Source organism: Falco peregrinus, chromosome 5, assembly GCF_023634155.1.
Source record: "Falco peregrinus isolate bFalPer1 chromosome 5, bFalPer1.pri, whole genome shotgun sequence".
NCBI classification, from domain to species: domain Eukaryota; kingdom Metazoa; phylum Chordata; class Aves; order Falconiformes; family Falconidae; genus Falco; species Falco peregrinus.
This window is the reverse complement of record NC_073725.1, coordinates 10,458,844-10,480,131: the sequence shown is the minus strand read 5'-3', so window position 1 is coordinate 10,480,131 and position 21,288 is coordinate 10,458,844. Positions and strand designations below refer to the sequence as shown.

The 21,288-nt window shown below is 39.7% G+C and overlaps 1 protein-coding gene across 9 annotated transcripts in view; it reads left to right on the top strand.

The window, feature by feature from the left end:
• The window catches only part of THRB (thyroid hormone receptor beta), a 161,293-nt gene that overhangs the window by 127,186 nt on the left and 12,819 nt on the right, over positions 1 to 21,288 (top strand). For 7 of the 9 annotated variants that reach the window (XM_055804950.1, XM_055804952.1, XM_055804951.1 and 4 more), the window contains 3 exons: positions 12,919 to 13,019; positions 16,802 to 16,949; positions 18,740 to 18,945. In XM_055804950.1, coding sequence (XP_055660925.1) covers positions 12,919 to 13,019; positions 16,802 to 16,949; positions 18,740 to 18,945 — 455 coding nt within the window. Of the gene's footprint in view, positions 1 to 2,218; positions 2,688 to 12,918; positions 13,020 to 16,801; positions 16,950 to 18,739; positions 18,946 to 21,288 lie in introns of those variants that run through there. The other 2 variants (XM_005234674.3, XM_027782735.2) reach the window with 2 other exon arrangements.

The window sequence follows — 21,288 nt, the reverse complement described above, 5'->3', positions numbered from 1 at the left end:
AAACCAACCTCATCTCTGTGCAAGCTCTCACATAAATTCCTGTTCACTGTACAGGATCGTTTTCTGGTAAATGAACAATCCATATATTGCACTTGTGGAATGTTTTCTTTCTGGGGAGTGCCGAAAAGTAAGCTTGGCAGGTTGTATGTGTCACATTTGTATGTACTACAGTATTACCAACCGATCACATAAATCGGGTATAGTTTGGGGGTTTCTGTGTAAACAATGATTGCAGAATTTCTTAGGAAACACGGGCATGTGTTTGTGAAGTGCTGAACATCCATTCTTGAAAAATCAGATCTTGCCTAAGACAAGCTTTTTATCACAGACAAAACTACTGTTTCTAAAATCTAGATCATGGGCCTGAGCTAAAATGAAAATTAACTTTTATGGTGTGCTTTTTTATGTATTTCACAAAGCTATTTGTTGAGTTAGATTTTTGGTAAAAACAGCATGGAGAATGAGGGTTTATTTGTGTTTCACTTCTGGGATTTCAGTAAGTATTAGTGCTTTTAACGAAGTAAGATGATAAGTTTATCAGAATTTTAGCAGCGTAAGGTAATTTTCGAAGCAACTTCATTGACTTCAGTAGAATTGATCTTGATAGAGTTCATTTTGACTTACCAAATGTATTATTATTTTCTGAGCAAGTTAATAAGAAATGTGTATTAAACATGCTTCTTTTATAGTTAGAGGAGGAAAAAAAAAAATATCCAAGGATGAATTTTAACTTCTCTGGTCCTCAGAAGCACTTTTCCTGAATTCTGTTAGCCTGCACATCAGGTGCTAATTGACAGTGTTTCTTGGTTAGATATGTTAGTTACGCTTGTATGTTGGAAGGGAGAACATTTCTCCAGCAGATCTTTGCATTAGATTGAAACAATATTGGATAGGGAGAAATATGTGCATGTCATGCCCAGTTCTTACTTACGTCACTGAATTTTTGAGGACCGTTTGGTGTGTGTTTGTCAGTGTTGTTAGATGTATACTTAAGATCCTAGAAGAAAAAGGTCCAACTTTACTGTAATTTTGGCGATCATGTAAATACAGTGAGTGAAATAAAAAAAAAGAAAACTTAAGACCTCATTATCAGATCAGTAATAATTCTGCTTCCTAAAAATAAGAACAGACATTAAAGAGGGGATGCCATCTTGTTACTGACTTTACAAGTTTTACCATATTTTAGCTGTGCTGTAAAGAAAAAACATCTTTTAAAAGCCAAGTAAAAAAAAAAGTAGCAGCTAATGTAAGTTAAAAATAAAATAATGTCTTCTCGATCAAAAAGAACGGCAGATTAAACAAGGTATGTTAACTATATTGAAAATTGGGGTGCATTAAGAAATTTTAAGGTCCTGTACTTTTTGTTGTAGTGGCATTGATACGTTCATAGCTCATAGGTGAGCCAAAATGAGCAAAAAACCCCTCCTTACTCTATTCAGTCTGTTGTAGACAAAGATACACTTCTACAAGCACTTCGTTACTGAAACATAAAAGATAGCAAAATGTAATAGCAAGGCAATTAGCTTATTGATAATCTTTAAGCAGTGGGGTTTTTGCTGATTATATTATTTTGAAGTTTCCCACCTGTTGAACTCAATAGAAATTACCTCCCCAAATCACTGAAGTTTAGAAAAGCTGTTTTCCTGTAAATGCATTACCAGGCAGTGGGGAAGATTGTGTATGTGTGGAAGGCTGGGTTGATTCATGCATGTAATTCTGTAAAACAAAATCAATAAAGCTGATGACAGATTAAGTTGCTAAATTTTGTAAAACTAGACTACTGTTTGGGTCATCAGCACAGCGCTATTGGATTTTCTAGGTTTAATGCTGAAAAACAGGATTATTGATTTTAGGATTTTCAGTGTATCCCCTCTGGGAGTTCTTAAGCAGTCTTTATAATGCTTCACACTTAAGTTGACAACTACAGTGACATAACTGTGTCCTCGCCTTAGTAATCATTTTCTAATCATATTGGAAAAGGCTGGAAATGGTTTATAAAATGATTATTCCACACAAACAGGGGAACAGGAGGGTTGTCGGGATGTCGCTTCTTTGTCTGGTAGTCATTGCTACCTGCCTGCCATCTTCCCTTGGAATTAACTTACAGTCACAGATTAAGACCTTTGACTGTCATAAATCTGCTTCCCAATATGTTTGACTGGCAGGGGAGTTCACAAGCCGTCCCAATATAAATAGGATTTTAGCACATCAGGTGCTGCTCCAAAGTAAAACGGGCTGTTTTGCAGTCGACTTTGTTGGTGTATATTCATTGCTCCTCTCCCGTTCCATGTGTATGCATGCCTGCGTGTGTATGCATGTGTGTGTGTACGTAAAGTAGAAGCTGAGATAGGGTAACAAAATGAACTACTGTATGCAAGAAATATATGAAGTGCACCCAGCTGCTGGTAGCAATTGCTACATGCAGTCCACTGATTATTGCACATATATTGAAGATAATCAGGGTTACAGCAGTTGTGATGCTCAGGTCCTGCACAGTAACAACATATATATGGAACAGGCCTGGGCGGTGAATCAGCCTTATACCTGTAGTTACCCTGGAAACGTGTTTAAAAGCGAGTACTCTGACATGGACATGGCCCTGAATCAGTACAACCAACCTGAATATTTCACAGAAGAAAAACCTACTTTTTCTCAAGTGCAGTCGCCATCGTACTCTCAGAAGAAAGGTAGGGGCAATTTATTTGAATAACAAAAAAAAAAAAAATTAATCTCTGCTTTTGTTTTTGTTTTGCTTTAAACTTACAGTTGCATCAGTTGGCTCAGATACATCTTTGAATGTGAAGGCTGCCTGTTCAAAATTGAAAGCAGCAGTAACATAGGTTGCTAGGTGATTGTAAGGTTTTCTGTGAGCGATAAGGATTTCCAAGCACTTTTTCTTAATCTATAAAAGACATTTGCAAATATATTGCTTGTTTTCTGCTTTCTGGGGCTATTAAGTCATTTGCTATTCACAGTGAGCTAGATAAGAAAGTTTCTCTTCTGAAATGCCGTCATTATATATTCTGCATCTTAAACCTCTGTTTCTGGTTACATACAAATAATGTGTGTTGAGTCCTTGTTATCAATAAATGTGAACTCTGTTTACTCAGGAACTCAGGCAAAATATTTTGAAAATAGAACTGTAAATATGTATGGGAAAATTACTATGTTTAATAGAGTTACTGTCTTCTAAGTGAAAACAATGTAGTTTCTGATTATGCAAAGCAAAAAAAAGGCTGAAAATTCAAGAATATGCAAGAAGGACTCTTCTGTATCCAAAAAGTTAAATCTAATCGATCTGTTTGAGATGAGGGAGCAGATATTGCACTGATTTTAAGGTTAAAGCGTTGCCTGTTTTTAGGATTTATTCTTTTGCTTTCAAGTAAGCAAAGCAGATTCAAAAAGAGCCCAAAATACCAACAAACACTTGGAAATGTTTTCAGTGTTATTTGTTCTGTACTCAGACAAGCAAGCTGATACAGAGTATACATTCTCTGTGTTTCTTTAAAATCACATTATTAAAGAATAAAAATACAGTCTGGTGTACCAGCATAATGTCCTTTTTCTATTGAGACCAGATTTTCTGTGTGCAGTTATCCAAAACTCAGATGAATCTGATGTAACTAGGTAGATAGAGAAAACGGCATTTACTACTTTTGAAGTGGCTTTGTTGTATAAAGTAGACTTTTTAATCTTATTAACTACATGGAAAACAAACATTTTCTTTTGTGCTGGCAGTGTTCATGAGCGCTTGGTGTGATAAATCTACATGTTCGGTAGACAATGTCTCAATTTTATACTTTGAACAGCATTGTATTCATAAAAAAGGAAATATTTTTTAAATGTTGTTCTAGGAAGCTGTAAGAACATGGTCAAATTGTAGACTAAATATAGTTGTGAATAATGCATGGTTTTGTATTGTGCAACATTTTAATGCTTTTTAAGGCTATTAATCTGCTATTGGGTTTTAACTAATGAATCTATAACACTTTCTAGACTTTTCCCATGTCTTATTTTTAGTTAAAGAAAAATAGTACTCAGGATTATCTTAGAGAAAATAAAGAGTTGCTATTGCAAAGTCAGTAAAGGAGTAAGTTTTTCATAATGTTAAAGTTTATAAATAATAATTGATACACCTAGATCAGAGTTTTAATTAAGTTATTTCAGTACTCAGGCACCTGACATATGCTCTGTTCAAAGTTTTTGTATTTGTTTGGTTGGAAGAATGAAGAGGTTTTGTAAAAAATGCTTGACTGACCTTGTTTTCTACCTCAGTTTCACTAAGAAATGACAGTGAATTTTGTGGAAGCCGGCTCTCAAGCAGGCTTTTAATAATTGATCATTCATGGAGACTGAGCAACGTGCTCTGGGATTCTTTAGAGCCTTATTACTGTGATAATCAATAAAAAGTTGCCTCCCTTCTGGCAATCCTTTGCAAATTCTGAGTTTGTTAAGCAGAAGAGATCTAAACTGTGTGGGACATGTGCCTCTGCTCTTTCTTTTTTTTTTTTTTTTTAATTTTCATCTTTTAACCAAGCTATCATGAAACTAACGAATCGTTTAATCCTGTCCTAAGAACAGAAGGCTCTGCATAGGGCATGTGTGTCTGTATTGATCCAGAATTGATTTGGGGGGTGATGAGGGAGTTTGTTAGAGACGCCTCGGTAATAGCCCATTAAAGCAAAATTAAGTCCCTAAGCAGGTGTTCATGAGCAGTCTTGATTGTTGCAGTTGGTATTTCTGTTAGTCCCCTGAAATTTGTAGTAATCTCAATAATATGCTGTTCAAATAAGATTGTACTTTACAATGGCACATGGAGTCTTTTCCTATCAAAACTTTTGCTAGTTATTAAATGGTTAAAGTTTTATTTTCCTTCTGGGAAGAACAAAAATCAATATTTTATATGCTGAAAAAAAATTAATTTGTGAAGGGGAGTTTAATTACTTTTCTATCTTTAGGTCACTTTTAAAGAATTCATAAAATAACTTTAAAAAACAAGAACCAAAGATCTCAACAATGTGTCACCAAAGGAAAAAAAAAAAGTATTTAGAAAGTATAGCCAGTTGTTTTAAAATATGAGAGCACTTAAGCTGTTGCAGTTATTACAGTACATTATAAACCATTATTTCCTGACTATCGGTCACAAATTCTGATGAAAGACTTCAATTTTAAAGGAAAAAATTGTGTACCAGAAAATCCAGAGGCGGAGATACGGTTTTAGCTTTGGATCTGCTTGTTGCTCCATTGCCTTTCATGCTGTAGCAGCACAATATTCATGCCAGAGCTTACTGGTTTATTAAGGAAGCCCTTTTGGACCTGATCCTACCATAGGAGACAGGCAACCAGATACACTTTGTTTTCCACATGAGGCTGTGAAATCTGATGAGCAAAACAGGGCTCATCATTATGAGAACATGATGCTATTCCCAGTTCTGTCCCAGAGAGGTTAAACTGGAATATTTTTCCCCTCTTACAGTTTAACCCACCATGGTGAGCTTGCAGCGCTGCACGCTGGACAGGTGATGCTCCAGGGAGGTTATGCCACCCTACCATTGCCCAGAGGCTGAGCAGAGAAGCAAAAGTAATCTCCTCATGCTGCCCATACAGTGAGGAGGAATACCCAGTGACAGGGTAGAATAGTGCAGTCAGGAAAGCACAACAGAAATATGTCCAGAGTCCAGAAACCTCAGTGTCCCCACGTTTGGTGTGTGCAAGTGATTTGGCCATTTGGACCACGTGGGAAATAGGTCTGCAAAGTCAAAGCTGGGATGAGAGTTGGCTTTCGCTTCCCTTCATGCAGTTATTTCCAGGACAAAGTTAATAAAAGATGCCCGCAGGTGTCTGTCAGGTTAGGCTTTAACTCCAGGCTCTGTGAGAGCAGACCAGAAGTAAACCAAGGGTTTGCAGGTGGGAATTCCTGAGTCGGGCTGTAGCAGTGCCGGCTCCTCAGCCCTGCATCTCGCCTGGTTTTCCAGGTACAAGGTGAGGTTAATGCCATCTTCTTAAGGGCTCTTGGTATGGTGGGAGAATGGGGCTTTAGAAGTTAATATTTTTGTTACTGTAATTGTCATTATTCTTTCCCTTTGTATTCTCTCAGGCAATTTACGTGCAGCTGAGAATACGAACTGTAGGAGTGCTGGAGTATGTGACTGAATTAGTCCAAACTGAGTTCTCAGCGGTGTGAAAATGTTAGGGTACTTTCTGAATAGCTAAGAAAATGCAACATGGAGATTATGTGAAAATGTCTTCTCGTAAGGGCAGGCAGTATTTGTGCATATAATCAATGTAAAAAAACACTGATCATTTGTCGTCTTGACCTTTGCAGCAGAGCAGCTCCCAGTATGTTAACAATTATTTTGGGCTTTTAAAAATGATTAATTTTTCTATTGACCACCCATGTAAGGAGATAGCACTGATCAGAAAAATTGCATCTTATCCAGCAAATCATTATGCATTTGGAACGACACATTTCTTTTTTAATAAAAATGTCAGTGGAAAAAGTGTTTTCAGCTCCTTTACTGCAGCCTTTCCACAGCCAAATGAAGGATGGGAAAGTGAACTAAGTCATACTTTGCTTTTGCATCAGTAGTAAAACTGATGTTCAGCGAGTCTTAGACTTCTAAATGAGTTACTTGCAATGCTAACCTATGATCTCTGAAAACATTTAAATAACTTGGGGGGAGGAATGAACCCTGCATGGTCTGCTTCTTACAGTAGTGCATTTCGTACCTGTAATTGGTAATGGATGCAAGTACGGTATTGATCACAGCAGTTTAAGTGATAACACAGTTTGGGCTAAAATATGTTCAGCGTGTCTGTGCAAAATGCACTGATGTTGATAAGGTTTCTGACTCAGCCCAAAGAACAGAGTTAATACATAGTAAAGTCACTGAAGGAAAAGACACTATAAAAAAGTTCCATATGTTCTATCTTTGCAAAATCTCTTGCCGATTTTAGCAATTCCATAAATCAAAGAATGTAGACAAAGGTCAAAATTGGGGACAAGCAAGGCAGCTAAAAACATGTGACTCTCTTTAAGCAGCATTCTCAGTGCTGCTAAGCTCAATGGAGAAATAAGCAATTTTTCTCAGTAGGAGTAATTTAAAGAAAGCGGGAAACAAGGATCAGTGTATCAGCCCAGCCTTTCAGGTCAGTATTGATAACAGTGCAGAACAGAATGCAGTATGCTTTTTCTCACTCAGCTGTATGCTTTCTCTGATAAACACTCTGTTTAAGCTTTTTCTACACAAGTGTATCCAGGATGATATCTGGATGGCTCTTGTAATTTTTTATGATTTTAAAGGGTTACAATGTGACTATGGAATTGGTAGAACAGCAGTATGAATTTTCTTTTCATTTCTAATACAGTTAGGGATTCTCAAGGTAGTAATTAATTTCATCTTTTCCATTTTCATACTGCAATGTCTAGTAATTGAATAAGACCTTACTGATAAGTCCTAAACTCCTCATTTCAGTGAGTGCTCTCTAGTCATGCAAACTATACCAGATGGGGGAAAAATAGATTTCAGGGAATATATTTAATACACGACTCTGCCAGTGTGCAGTGAAAATCAAAATACTGGATGGTGGTCTTAAAACACAAGTGTCCCTGTGCAATAGCAAAAAAATTACTTTTTCTGCTTGCAAGGTGTAAGCCTATGGTGGGTCAGGCACAAGCTAATAAGGAGCATCTGGTATACAGACATAATTTGTTTGTGTCAATGGCACTCATACCTCTGTTTGGTAGTCAAATATGTTTTGGGTCCTAGATTTTTTTTAAGGTGTGGTTTAATCCCTAAGCCAATATTACATTGTACAGAGAGAGACCTGGACATGCAAAGACTGTGCTACCATACTTTAACAGAACTGAAATCAGTGCTTTACTTTTCCCAAAACATTTTTTTTAATGTGTGCCAGGTACAGAGGGAAAAAAACCAGTATCATTTTTCATGGGTTGTTTTCATTTAAACAGTTTTTCTTTGCCTCGTTGTGAGGGGCAAGAATAGCCACCAAGTGTCTCATTTGTGTCTCTCCAATCTGTTAAATAGTGCAGAGTCGCATATGCTGCTTTAAGGTATCATTCCTGCAAATGGTAATTTGAGAGTGTAGGCATACAGTATTAATGAAAGAGAGTACCTTAGATGACTGCATAGATTAGCAGATCTGGTTCTGTCCTTAAAACTGCTGGGCAAACTCATTGCGCATTTTCCTATCGAAGGGAATTGTTTCTTGCCATACCTCTACAAAGCTACAGTTACAATGTAAAAGATACTGTAAATCACCATCAAGATGGTTATAATGGATTGTACAACATATTCTTCTAGGTAGGGGCAACTGGTCCTGCTGGGTACTTAACCTTGCCAAGGCAGTAAGATTAGGTGGACTGGCAGGTGGGAGTCTGGGGAGCAAAGGAGTTACTTTAGGCTGCGGGGGAAACCCAAGACATGGAAGGTCAAGGTCATTCATTGGTGTTCTCCACTGAAAGCAAAGTTCCAAGGCGGGCATTGGGATGAACAATGTTAAGTCATACTTGATAGTTACCTTTGAGGATCATACAGGATGCACCGAACGATAGTCCGGGAGGTTGCTAGAATACGGCAGACAGAGGCTTGAAAGGCCAAGGAACAATATTGGTTATTGTTGTACAGTCCGGTGAGGTTGGTGTTGCTTTTGAACGGTTCCTCTTCACTATGCATTTGGTAGGTTTTGACTAAGAAATAAAGGATGAAATGTGAACACCAGAAATAGGAATCCACCTGATGTTCCCGTGAGATTTGTCATCAGACATTCATAAGCAAGTACCTGGGTTAATCTGTCCAGACAGCATCTGCTTTGTCCACATAGGAGGTTTTATTTTTGGATCAGAGTTATTAAACGGACAAGATGCCAAAGTACTGCTGATGTGAGAGAGAGGTCCCTATTAAGTCTGCCCCTCTGCTTTTTTCCCCCCAAGCGCTGCAAGGAGTCAGAGAAGTCTGTTGCTCAGCTTCTTCCTCAGACTATCCAACAGACAACTCTGTTGCCATTCATGGCTTCCCCAAGAATCTCCATCGCGCTATTCATAGCTTCCATGCTGGTACCAAGTTTAGAAAGGCTTTTGAATTTCCATCTGCTGATACTGTGTCTAATTCTTAAGTAGCAGCAAAAATGCACTGAGGCTGCTTATCTGCACGTCTTACAAATGAAATTGCACTGAATTTATACAGAGGTCAGACTGGATATTTCCATCTACTAGAAATTATTTACAGTGGACAGTATGGTTTGTAAGAACTGAATGTAAAGTCCCTTATTCCTCTTGGCGCATCTGTTTGTCTGAATTACATCTTTTTAAAATCCTGCTTAAGGTCCAATTTTCCTACTTTCTAGCAGTTTCAGCTGTTGGAAGGAGGGGTAAAAATATACAAAAGCGTGGATATCACTCTCAGATTTGTAACAAAAAGAAAAAATATGTTTGTTGCACACTTTTATTACCAATGATTTCTTGGGATAAGATTTTTCTATCTGTGTTTCCTGTTGAATCAGTAGAAGAGTTCAAAGAGTGTGCTTACCTTGTGACGTGGGCACCATGCTGCAAAAGCGATGAACATAATGTTTAACGTTTAAGTAGCTTAAATAGCTGGCACTTAACACTTCCGATGCAGCAAAATTGGGAATGTGGTTGCATGTAAGGATGCAGTTTCTAATTTCTGACTAGAGTGCCTGCAGGAGATTTGTCTTTTCTGCCAGACTGGAAACTGTTTCCTGGGTTGGATAAAGTAATGAAACTCCAAGGAGATGGACAGCAGTGGTCTCATGCTCAAGCTACTGTATATATTTAAGGAAGCCGTTTAGACAAGTGGTCTCCTGCTGCCATTACATGAGCAGTGCTAACCAGATTATATACTTAATGAAACATCAAGGCATTTAATTCAGAAGTAATTCTTGAGGAAGCAAACCAGGGACACTGAATTTTAGAGGATATAGTCTATGCTATGCTAAATCTGTGTGTCATGAATAGCAGTAACCAGCAATAACAAGAAGCCATTAATCTTTACGAGAAATTTAGTGGAAGATTATGTGTCCCTTTGCTGCCTCCTCTACTGGCTCCATGTTGTGTATGTGTTGCATGTGCAGAGGCAGGTGTGAGCAAAAGGGGGGCAGGATGGAGATAATAGCCTCTGCTAATCCCCCCAGGCATAATGTCCATTAGAAGTCAGTGATGTAAATTAGTGTCGAAACCCTGCTGTCTCTCTTCCCTCAAGGTCACAGAATCAGCTCCATGTGTCCACCAGTCTTTATCCAAGCACAACTTGTTCATCATGGAGGAATGTAACTTGAATCTAAATCTGATCTTTTGCCATATTCTAGACTGGTAGGATACATCGGGAAGATCTCGGCTCATTCCCCCACTCCCCTTTCAGATGCCAGTAAGGGTATTGGCAAACCTGAGGCACAGGTACTCAGGCATGGTTTCAGAGTGCTCCTGCTTACCAGCTTTATAGAAGAGGGATATATGTTCCTCTGTAATTTGAGGTTCTCATAATTATGATCAAATGAGACATATGAAGTAGACTGTACAAATACTTCCTGCCTTCTTGCTTCTTTACTTTCTCCTAATCCACTCATGAGCCCCTAGAAAGTTCAAGTATTTTAAGCTTAGTTAATTTCAAGTGTTTTCTCTATGATTTGGGCTTTTCTTTCTGGAGAGCCTCTGGCAAGTGTAGCCTTGGGAAGGCAGTTTCATTGAAGCTGTCTGTTACTGAAGTGGCCCTCTGGTACGTTAGTCACAGGAAGATGATGGCCACCACTCTTGCAGCATCCTCCAACAGCCTTCTGCTGCCCTGAGTCTGGTTGCTCCCCATGTGACTGTGGTGTGCCAAGTCCCCAAGGCGTACCAAGCCATACTGGTATGAGGGCTGCATAAGGACCGCAAGCTTGGAGTCTAGTCTTAACGTGTCGTGCTACAGATGGGTTCAGCAAGCCAGTGGCAAGGGGTAATGTTATAGGTAGCCACATTGAAAGGACTGTCCCTCACTGCACTCATAAACTGCACTCAACCAGTTGGTGGATGATGCAAAACTGGGAGGAGTGGCTGGTACGCCGGGGTGTGTGTGCTGCTATTCAGAGTGACCTAGGCAGGCTGGAGAAATGGGATGGGAGGCATGCCAAATCCTGCTCAGGGGCAGGAGTAATAAATGCAGCAGTACAGGTTGGGTCCCAACCAGGTGGAAAGCACTTCTCATTGAAGTTCTTGGGGGTTCCTGGTGGTCAGCAAGTTGAACATGAGCCAGCAGTGTGTCCTTGAGGCAAGGAAGATCAATGGCATCCTGGGCTGCATTAGGAAGATCATCACCAGCAGGTTGAGGGAGGTGATACTTCCCCTCCACTCAGCTCTGGTGAAACAGCTGTAGTGTTGGGTCCAGTTCTGGGCTCCCCAGAGAGACGTGGACATACTGGAGAGAGCCCAGAAAAGGGCCACAAAGATGATGAGGGGACTGTAGCATCTGTTCTATGAGGAGAGACCTGGAGAGCTGGGAATGCTCAGCCTGGAGCAGAGAAGGCTCAAGTATGTGTGTGGAGTCTTACCGATGTGTATAAACACCTGATCCCCCATCAAGTAGAAGACGGAGCCAGACTCTTCTGAGTGGTGCCCAGTGACAGGGCAAGAGGCAATGAACACAAATAGAAATACAGGGAATTCTTCCTGAAGACAATAAAATAATCTTCACTATGAGGTGACCAAGCACTTGCACAGGTTGCCCAGAAGGGTTGTGGAGTCTCCATCCCTTGAGATTCTCAAAAAACGTCTGGACATGGTCCTGGCCAGCTGGCTTTATGTGACTCTGCTCGAGCAGGGGTGTTGGACCAGACGACCTCCAGAGATGCTTTACAACCTCAGCCATTCTGGGATTCGGTGAAATATTTACTACTCTTCGGTAATCTTACATGGTTACGCAAATAGCTGCACTTTCCTCTCTCCCCTCAAAGTGAATCTGAGATCTCTGTGTTGCGTATTTACAGAGAGATTTTTCAGAAGGAAGAGTTATGTACCATAACCTCATTAATTATGAGTCACAGGAACACTCATTTTGAAAGTTTGTATTTTTCCTCTGTTTAAAAGTTCTCTTTAGTTTAGAATTGCCTTTTGGTTACCATCAGAATGGTTTTGGGTTTTTGCTCAAATGGAAAATATGTTTATGTTATCAAAACAACTATCATTGTGGGAAAAGAACTAAGCATTTCCGATGTTTTTCATAGCAGTAATATTTCATTTAACTTGTTGGGTGTCTGGTAGACCACTTCAGAAGAGAAAAATGTCATTCTAACGCACGCACGTACTCACACTCACGTATTTGAATGCCCATGTATTTTGCCCTAAATTCAGGCTATATTAAATATTGCTGCAGAGCACACCCAGGTCAGGTATGATCAATACACCTTGGGATGTCTGTTGCTGGTACATCTCTAACCACACCTGTGGAGCTGTTTTGAAACAAAGGATCTCTCAGTAAATATTTCTTACTACCAAGTCTCGTGAGGCACCCTGCAACCTGGGACCTCATCTTCAGTGTCCAAGTATATCAGGGGTTTTGTGAAACAGAAAAGAGATATATATTGTATGTCTTGTTTCATTTTTTCACGTCAAAGCTTTTGGGGTAAAAATAAATAGATTTGTTTTTCTGATATAGTTTATCACTCAGGAGAGAGAAGTCACGTTCCAACTTCTCCCTCTTGGCCAATAGATGCTGAAATAGTCTGAAAAGTAGACTATGGTTAAATAAGTCTGTAACAGTGTGATCTTTTTATTTAGGAAATTCAGTGAGTTCAGAAATATGGGGCTGGTAGACAAGATCTATAGTGGATTTAAATATAATATTTTTATACCAAATGTATCATTTCATATTGAATTTACATGCCACATGCTCTTTTTCTTTACAGGGTATATACCCAGTTACTTAGACAAGGATGAGCTATGTGTAGTATGTGGGGACAAAGCTACTGGATATCATTATCGCTGCATCACTTGCGAAGGTTGCAAGGTAAATGGCACGGTGGGAAAGTGGGAATCAGAAATAGCTGTCCAGCTCCTCCATTATACAGATTTCCTGAACTGTGCTGTCAAATAAAACAAAGACAGATTAGAAGCGTATAAGAACATCCAGTACTGATGATAAGCTGTAACTGGCTATGCTGCTGCTTTTCATATGCATAAGGAATATAGTTGATTTTTGCAGTGTTTGCTTCTGAAAAACGAATGAGAAATTTAGATTTTTGTGGTTGCTGTTTAACTGTTAGCTTTCACTATTTCCATTTTTTAATGTTCCTTTGGTCATGTTTCTGAGATTCTGCCTATGGCCGTTAAGAGTCTGTAGTGATTAACCATGTTCCAGTGCCTCTCATCGTTACTGTGAAGAAGTAGAAATCAAAATCCCTTCCACATGCTCATACAACAGTAACATCCATCACTTTGGGAAGCACTGACACCCAGTTAAAACAGTTTCAAGAAGATTTTGACTTCTTTAACTTGAGCATATTGAAATGTGCTTTCAGCCCTAAATTGCATCTACAAAGCTACATGCAAAATTAAAAAAGAGATTGCTTTGGGCAAGTAAATAAAAAAAATTGAGTAACACAATCAGGCACATCTTACATGATTTCACTGCCATAAATTTGCCTGAATAGCTTGAGATCCTGTAAGAAAGCTATTCTTTCCTGCAGAAAATAAAAAATAATTGTTTTTCTAAACAAATGGGACCACACATGTCATGGACTAGTCTCATGGGACTAAGCCACAGAAGTCGTATTCTGTTCATCCACAAAGTCTGGAATATTTGGATTCGAGATTTTGGGTTTGGATTGGCTTTAGAGCCCGACATCACAGAAGGTCTTTTGTTGAAGTAGTTCCTTCAGTTGTACAGCATTGCCCTGAGTTACATTTATGAAATGCACAAAGGCCTGAATATCCTATGTATAGCAGATTCGTGGTAATATTCATAACAGATTTATACAAATACATACATAATGTGTATTAAAAATTATTTGTATCTGAAAAAAACTGTGGAACTAAACAAGTGATTCCCGTACGCATCCCATATACCAGATGATAACAATACATAAAATGTAAGAATATGACTTAATTCAGATATAATGAGAAGTAAGCAACACTGTGGCATTATGAAATACCTTTTGCTCCAAGCTCTCTCACTAGCTTTCCTACTAAGATTTTTGTTACTCCAACTGAAGTATTTCTTTTTATGCCTACCAGCTATTTTGGAGATAGAGCATACAAAATCTACTTTTATCTTCAGACACAGTTCTTCTATCTGATTTTATCTTCAGATACAGTTCTTTGGTAAAATTTAAAATAATGCTTATGTGCACAAGGAACTAAGCTAAAAATTTGCAAAAAGTAATTAATTTCTTCTGCTTATAGTTGGCTTACAAAGAGACCATTTTGTTTTGATTTGATTTGTTGTTCTTCTTGCAAATGTATTCATTCTACAAGATGGGGTTTTTTGTGTGGACAGTTTCAAGCCATACTTTGGAGGATCTGCGTGCACACTTCAAGTTGTATGATTTATCAGCAAAGTTATATGTAGTCAGTTCTCAATGAATTTGACATTTACTAGTTGCTTCCATTCAAAAGCACTTTAATTTTGTAACAGCATTAATCAGGAGTGACAGCCAAAAATTTGCTTTGGCAAGTGCTTTCATGAGCAAAGCATCCTCACACATGATTTCTGAGGAGTAAATTGTAAAGACTTTAAACATAAACCAGCAGTGAGTTCTGGCATCACAAAATATTTCTCCAGACTGTACCCATTGCATCTATTGCCCTATAGGTGCATAGTAAAGGAATTTAGGAAAAGAGTAGTTGTCTTGCAATAAAATACGCGTTCTTTTATTGGTGAAAATAACACTTCTGTGATAACGTTTTTAGACAAATACAGAGAGCAGCTTCCTTATCACATTGTATCTAGAGATGATCAAAGAGCTTTTTGTAAAAGGTTTCTGAGAAGTGCAAAGGAATAGGAAGGTGAAATGCGCTTGTCCCAACACAAGTGATGAAGAGCTTTGCCATTGTAAAGCTAGAGCGACGTTAAGTGACATGCAAGGTTTGGAAAACAGAAGTTCAGTACCACTTCCTCAGATTCATCAGAGATTTTTCCATATTTTCTGGAACTAGAGATACCCTGTGGCCCTGGTTGTCCAGAGCCAGCTTTGACCTTCAAGGAGGAGACGGGCAGGTCCTGTCTTGAGGAATTCATCACAGATTTGAGACTGGATCCAAATCCAGTTGTTGGATGGATGAGAGTTTGAGACCTGATCCAAACATAATGACATCTTGCCTGTGATTTCTTGAATTTGGGCTCAACCCAGTAGGTTCCAGTCTTGCAAAGGCTCACACACATGCTTTATGCAACTCAGTTTGATTGGTATTTCAGGTCTTAACCGTTACTAAGGAAGAAAGACTTATAGTCTTAGCTCGAGCTGGATCTTGTAAGATAAAACTCCAATGAGGACAAGGCTCTTTATTGTCTTCACTGGAGGTAGGAGCTCAAGCTGAAGTACAGACTTATCTGTACATCTTAGTTCAACAGTCTGTGTTAAAAGAAATTACACACTGCTGTAAGATTTCACCAGGTGTTATTTAACATGATTAAAAAACAGACCTTTTGCCTAGTGAAGTGAAGAAACTATTCATTAGATAAAATTCCAGCTGGAGAGGCTGTTCATAAGGTAAAATCTCACTTTAATTTTGCCGTTGTTTTCACTGAAACCAAAACCATTCTCAGTGGCCTTAGTCAGACAGGACCAGGGTCCCAGCGTGTTCTCTATGTCAAGGTGGTCCTAAGCTGCATTGCTGGGTGTAGATGGTCTCAAATGATGGTGAAACTTGAAATTAAAGTGAAGTCTAAATTTCTTGCTTTACAGCCTATCTTGTCTGTATCTTGCAGTCTTGGGAAGTTTGTCCAGCTCTTGAAGAAGTCAGTGAGAAAACTCATATTGAAATTAGTAGCAGAATTAGGTCTGTAATGTTCAGAGATAAGTTGTATCTGATTTCTTTACCTAAGGCCAGAGTCTATGAGGTGTATAAATCAGTGAATTCAGTGGAGCTACATTAGCTCATGAGCTTGGGATCTGTTTCAATTGACAATAGAGATCAGTATTATGATGGATGGATGGATAGATGGATAGAATGAATGGATTTGTATGGAGACAGTGTTATCGGTGATGGTTTTTTTGAATACAGAGGTAAATCTGTGGTAAATACAAATCAAATCCTTTTCTCAGAAATATAGATAATTTAAAAATTATGAATCCATTATTTAGAACCAAACTCAAAGATTGTGTAAATTGTGTTTGCAAAATTCTTAGTCTTGCCCAGATTTGGCTGGTTGGTTGGTTATTTGGCTTTGATGGGCAGAAAGGAGTAGAACTGTTCTTAATCCTTTCGTAGCACACATGCACAACAATTCTTACTATTTGCAGAAGTCAAACAAAACAAAAATGTAACAGACAGAAACATTAGACTTCAAGACATGTAGACAGTTTTCTTCCCTCAAGACAGAATTACTTATGCCTTTACTTACCTAAGATGTCTGGTTTTAATTTGTAGGGAGGAAATGTTTCATGAAACTCAGAAGAGAAATGTCATGCACTATGAAACTGGTTCCTTCTTTTCCTCTTTGAGAGTTTCATGGAATGACGTTTGTTATCTTGCAGACTTAGTTACATTTCTACCAAACCAAAGTGGCTCCCAATCTGAAAAAATTGCACAATGCTAATGCTTTCCAATGTATTTATTTATTGCACTTAGGGTTTTTTTAGAAGAACCATTCAGAAAAACCTCCATCCAACCTATTCCTGTAAATATGAAGGAAAATGTGTGATAGACAAAGTAACAAGAAATCAGTGCCAGGAATGTCGCTTCAAAAAATGTATCTTTGTTGGCATGGCAACAGATTGTAAGTATATTTTCCTGGTTTTCTTTCTTTTTTCTTTTTTCTTTTTTTTTTAAACGTGTGTGTTTGCTTACAGTGTGTTGATTAGTGAAGACTGTTAAAGTAGAGCAGAACTGCTAGCACTTTATTGTTTTTAATAACTTATACCAGAGAATTATGCTCACTGCATCAAACCACTTTCATAGGGCTGTAATTTTTTATCATTCACCAGATTGCACCTTCTCCTGGCCTTAGCAGGCTGAATAGCACTAGAAATGTTCACTCTTCAGAGGAGAGGAGGGAGAAAGGCATCTAGATGGACACTTTGCTTGAGAAAACAAAATCTTGTTTAGAAAATTCTGGAGGATGTGAAATTGAATGTCGTTGTATGAGTCATCCTGCAGTTGTTTGTTTTATTTTTAGCCCTGAAGAAGTTATCTACTGCAAAGAATGCGACTCTCATTCTAAAGAACTAGAAAATATGGCTGTAAGATTAACTCTTAGGGGTCATCTTTTCCTGCCATTGCACAGGGATTTACACCAATAACTTCCATTAGTGCAAATGGGAGGAAGTCACATAAACCCCTCTGTGCATTAATGTTAATGATTGTTGCTGGTGTAATCCTCTGCAGAAGAACTGACAGGAAAACAGGCCCAATAAACAATGGAAGAATACTCTAATGGTATTTTTCATTGTTTATGTAATGGACAACAGTGTCTTCTGTCTAGAGGGAAATGGAAGAAATGACACAACTTCATTTTAGCCAGGTAGACCTTCAGGAGTGGGGCTGGATAACCCTAGGTCACCGGTTTGCATCCAGCCCAGTCTGATGCAGCAGGCAGTGGTGAGCATCAGCCAGGCAGTGGCTGTACAGAGAAGTTCCTCTGAGCCTGGCGGTGACCAGAAGGTGCCATTGCCATAAATCTGCCGTGGCCTGTGTGGGCTGCGCTTGCGTATGCACCGAAGGAGCCATCACTGAGCGTGGCAGAAGGGCCAGCTGTCCCCTGCCTCAAGAAGGGTTTCTCCCACCTTTGAGTTAAAAGGTGCGAACAGAAGCACGTAAGCAGGGGGTTTGTTGCTCCTGCCTGCCTGCCACCAGTTGTGGATCAGAATGGTCCTCCTCTGCTAAAGCAGGCCAGTCTGTTTAAATGGCATATTCATGTTGGCATGGAAAATGGCCTAAAACTTTCCATGGTGGTCAGAGATGCACAGCCCTAGGGCCTGGCATCACTGGAAGTAGCAGGGTTCTAGGGGGATGCTATGGAACGGCACCATTTTAGGGCTTATGGAAGGAGCCGAAGGCAGATTGTTTCCGATCATGTCATGCAACAGGTAGTCGAGCCTCCTGTGAGTAAGTACTCCCACTTCCTTAATCGACATTACCTTCTGCTGGTTTACAAGAACACATTCTACACAATTCAGAGCACCAAGAGTGCTGATAATACTTTAAAGAAGACAAAAGTGCATCTTTCCCAACATGGATTACTCCAAGTCTGTTGTAGGAGCACTTTGTCCAAGTCCTCACACAGCTTTTACATATTAGTTTTATTAGCGGAATAAGCCACTGAAGGCAGTGGCAGCATACAAAGTGTCACCAGAAGGGTAAGTCGTTCTTTGCAATCCAGGCTTCTGAGAGGTGAAGTTTGGAGGGAGAAGTAAGAGAACTGTGTCAACTGTGGGTCTTACCAAAGTACCTCTTTACTGATTAGTTAAGGTGTTTGTAATCAATTAGTCCCTCAGGCACACAAAAGACCAGGTTTCAGACAGCCTTAAGAGCTTCCTGCCATTTTTGTATGTTTTTTTCCCCTGCTAGTGGTGTTGGATGACAGCAAGCGGTTGGCAAAGAGGAAGCTGATAGAAGAAAATCGAGAGAAGAGACGTCGGGAAGAGCTGCAGAAAACCATTGGGCACAAACCAGAGCCAACAGATGAGGAATGGGAGCTCATCAAAATTGTTACTGAAGCACATGTGGCCACCAATGCACAAGGAAGCCACTGGAAGCAGAAGAGGAAATTTCTGGTAAGGGCTGTAGCCTTTTACACTGCTCTCGGAGCCAGGTTCCTTTCTTTCCTCTGAAGTTCCTTCCCAACATTGCCACCCCAAAGTGGATATATCTGCCAGTGTATGAAAATGGATGATTTTTATAGTTACTACGTGCTTATTCTTGCCTGAAGCTCAGTGTTTGATCGGACCATGTATTTCAAGAGATAAACAGCATGTTGCTAAGTTAAGGCTTACCCAGCTGGATACTTTTAATGCGCTATGATAAGAAAAAGCAGCAAAAGCGTTTCACTTCTGATTAACAGCAGTAGCAGTCTCTAACGCATACCAAATCTTTTTTTATAAATTATGTCTAGGGACAGTTGTCTTTATTAGGGACTAGCATAAACCATACTGTAAGTGTTAAAACAATGTAAGTTCTAGGTGAAAGCTGATATTTTTAATTAGTAACTCATGGGTTTTGCTTCCTTGTTCCAAAGTGAACACATTAATTACAATGAATTTAGCAAAGAAAAATTACTTTCAGTGAAAGCAGGATGATACATAGACTTATAGCATTGCAATTGCAGACCACAAGACAACGTCAGCTTTCAGTCTGTAACTAAGGATTGGAAAATAAATGGTGATTTGTGATGCTCAGCCTTAGAAGAGGATTTAGTTGATTTTTCTAAATTGATTTTTAAAGGAAAGAAGTGCAGAATGCAAAATGCTTCTACAGCACAACAGAGGGATTGTAGACTGCATTTCAGGAATACACAGAGGTCTTTAACCGTTTGTGTATACCTAACCAGATAGAGAATGCTCATTTTTTGCAGGCCTAGGCTCCTGCTGCTTAATTCACCGTGGGAATCCCAACCTACTGTTAAATTGCTAAGAGACATTATATATTCAAACCAGCTGATCCCTTTTATGACGTTCTGATAATTTCAGTGGCACTGTCTACATTTCTGTATGAATGGCTGCATATTCGTAGTAGCGTGCCATCAGGAAAGCACAGCCAGTGATCGCTGGGGAGAAGCAAGAGAGCACTTTCCAGTGGTGCTGCACGGTGAGGTTTGCAGCAGTAGTTTTAGCAGATCAAGAAGCAGCTGCAATAGTGTGTTTTGTTGCTTAGACGGGATCGCTGTTCTTTGGGTATTGCCTGGTTTGGGATAAAGCATGGGGAGCTTGAGGGCGGCGCTGGGAATGAGGACAGTAGGCCACATAAAATGTGATTGTTGAGGGTCTTCAGGCTCTGGAGACAGGCACAGTGGTGGGGGGACCTCCAGCAAAAACATAACCAAGGGCATGAGGTTATGTAATGAGTGGGCTACTGGGAAAATGGCGGGGTGGGACAGAGGCAGGGGTGGCAGCTGTAATGGGCAGTTCAGAAACCAGCTGTGGCTTCCACAACTGGTTCCTAGGCCAGATCAAACTGCTGTTGGCACAGCCCTTGCTGCAGGGCCTCCTGCTTATTTGCAGAGCTAACATGCTGAAGCCCAGTGGTTTCAAGGCAAGCATAGGAAGCTCACTGACACCTCGCAGTGAGCACAGAAGGGGTAGTCCAGGATGGCGTGCCAGCCCCAGGTGGAGGGCTTTGAAAGCCCTGCCACAAGCTGTTGAAGAGCCAGAGGAACTGATCGCACACCCCAGGAGCTGTGGGTTGGTCCTTAGGCAGCTGAAGCTGGTTCTTCAGCAGCGGGACCTCCTTTGAGGTCTGGACTTCTTTTCCTATTGAAAAGGTGAGTTAGGTAGCAAGGGCTCTCCACTTGCATTCCCTTCTGGAGTGTCATAGCTTTAGGTAGTGATCCTGACTTCCCTTTCCCAAGAAAGTGCTGTGTTCTTTCTTTTTCCCCCTAACAATGTTATGTGTGGTTTTAAGCATTTGGTCTTCTTGCTTGGAAGTGATGAAGGTTGTTTATCATGAGCACACAGACAATGTGGTTTAGTTTCCCAAGTTTCAGGGAGGGAGGGAGCCTAGAACTGGGATTATTTGAGTTTTTTAGTAGGAACTGTCAGATAATTGAGCCCAGTCCTCTTCATTGTTACTTTACAATTGGTGCTTGCTTTATTCACACATTGCAGAGTTTTTTCTTGAAAGAAGTTAGATTTGGATTCAGATAGGTGACAGCTGTGGAAGGATCCTTTACAATGGGTTGCTTAAACAAAAATGCTGAGCACAAGGTTTTATAGACAGCACCTCCCCTGTTTTAAGTGCACTTATATAAATGTATTGAATTCCATCAGTCGTAAAGACCTTCTTCTCTGGGTTTTATCCAGTTTTTTACTCTAATGTAAATGAAATGGAACCTCTGCATGGTGGCTGGCAGGTCTATTACAACCTCAAAGCCACACTTCGTGAATGGAACAGTTTTGATATGC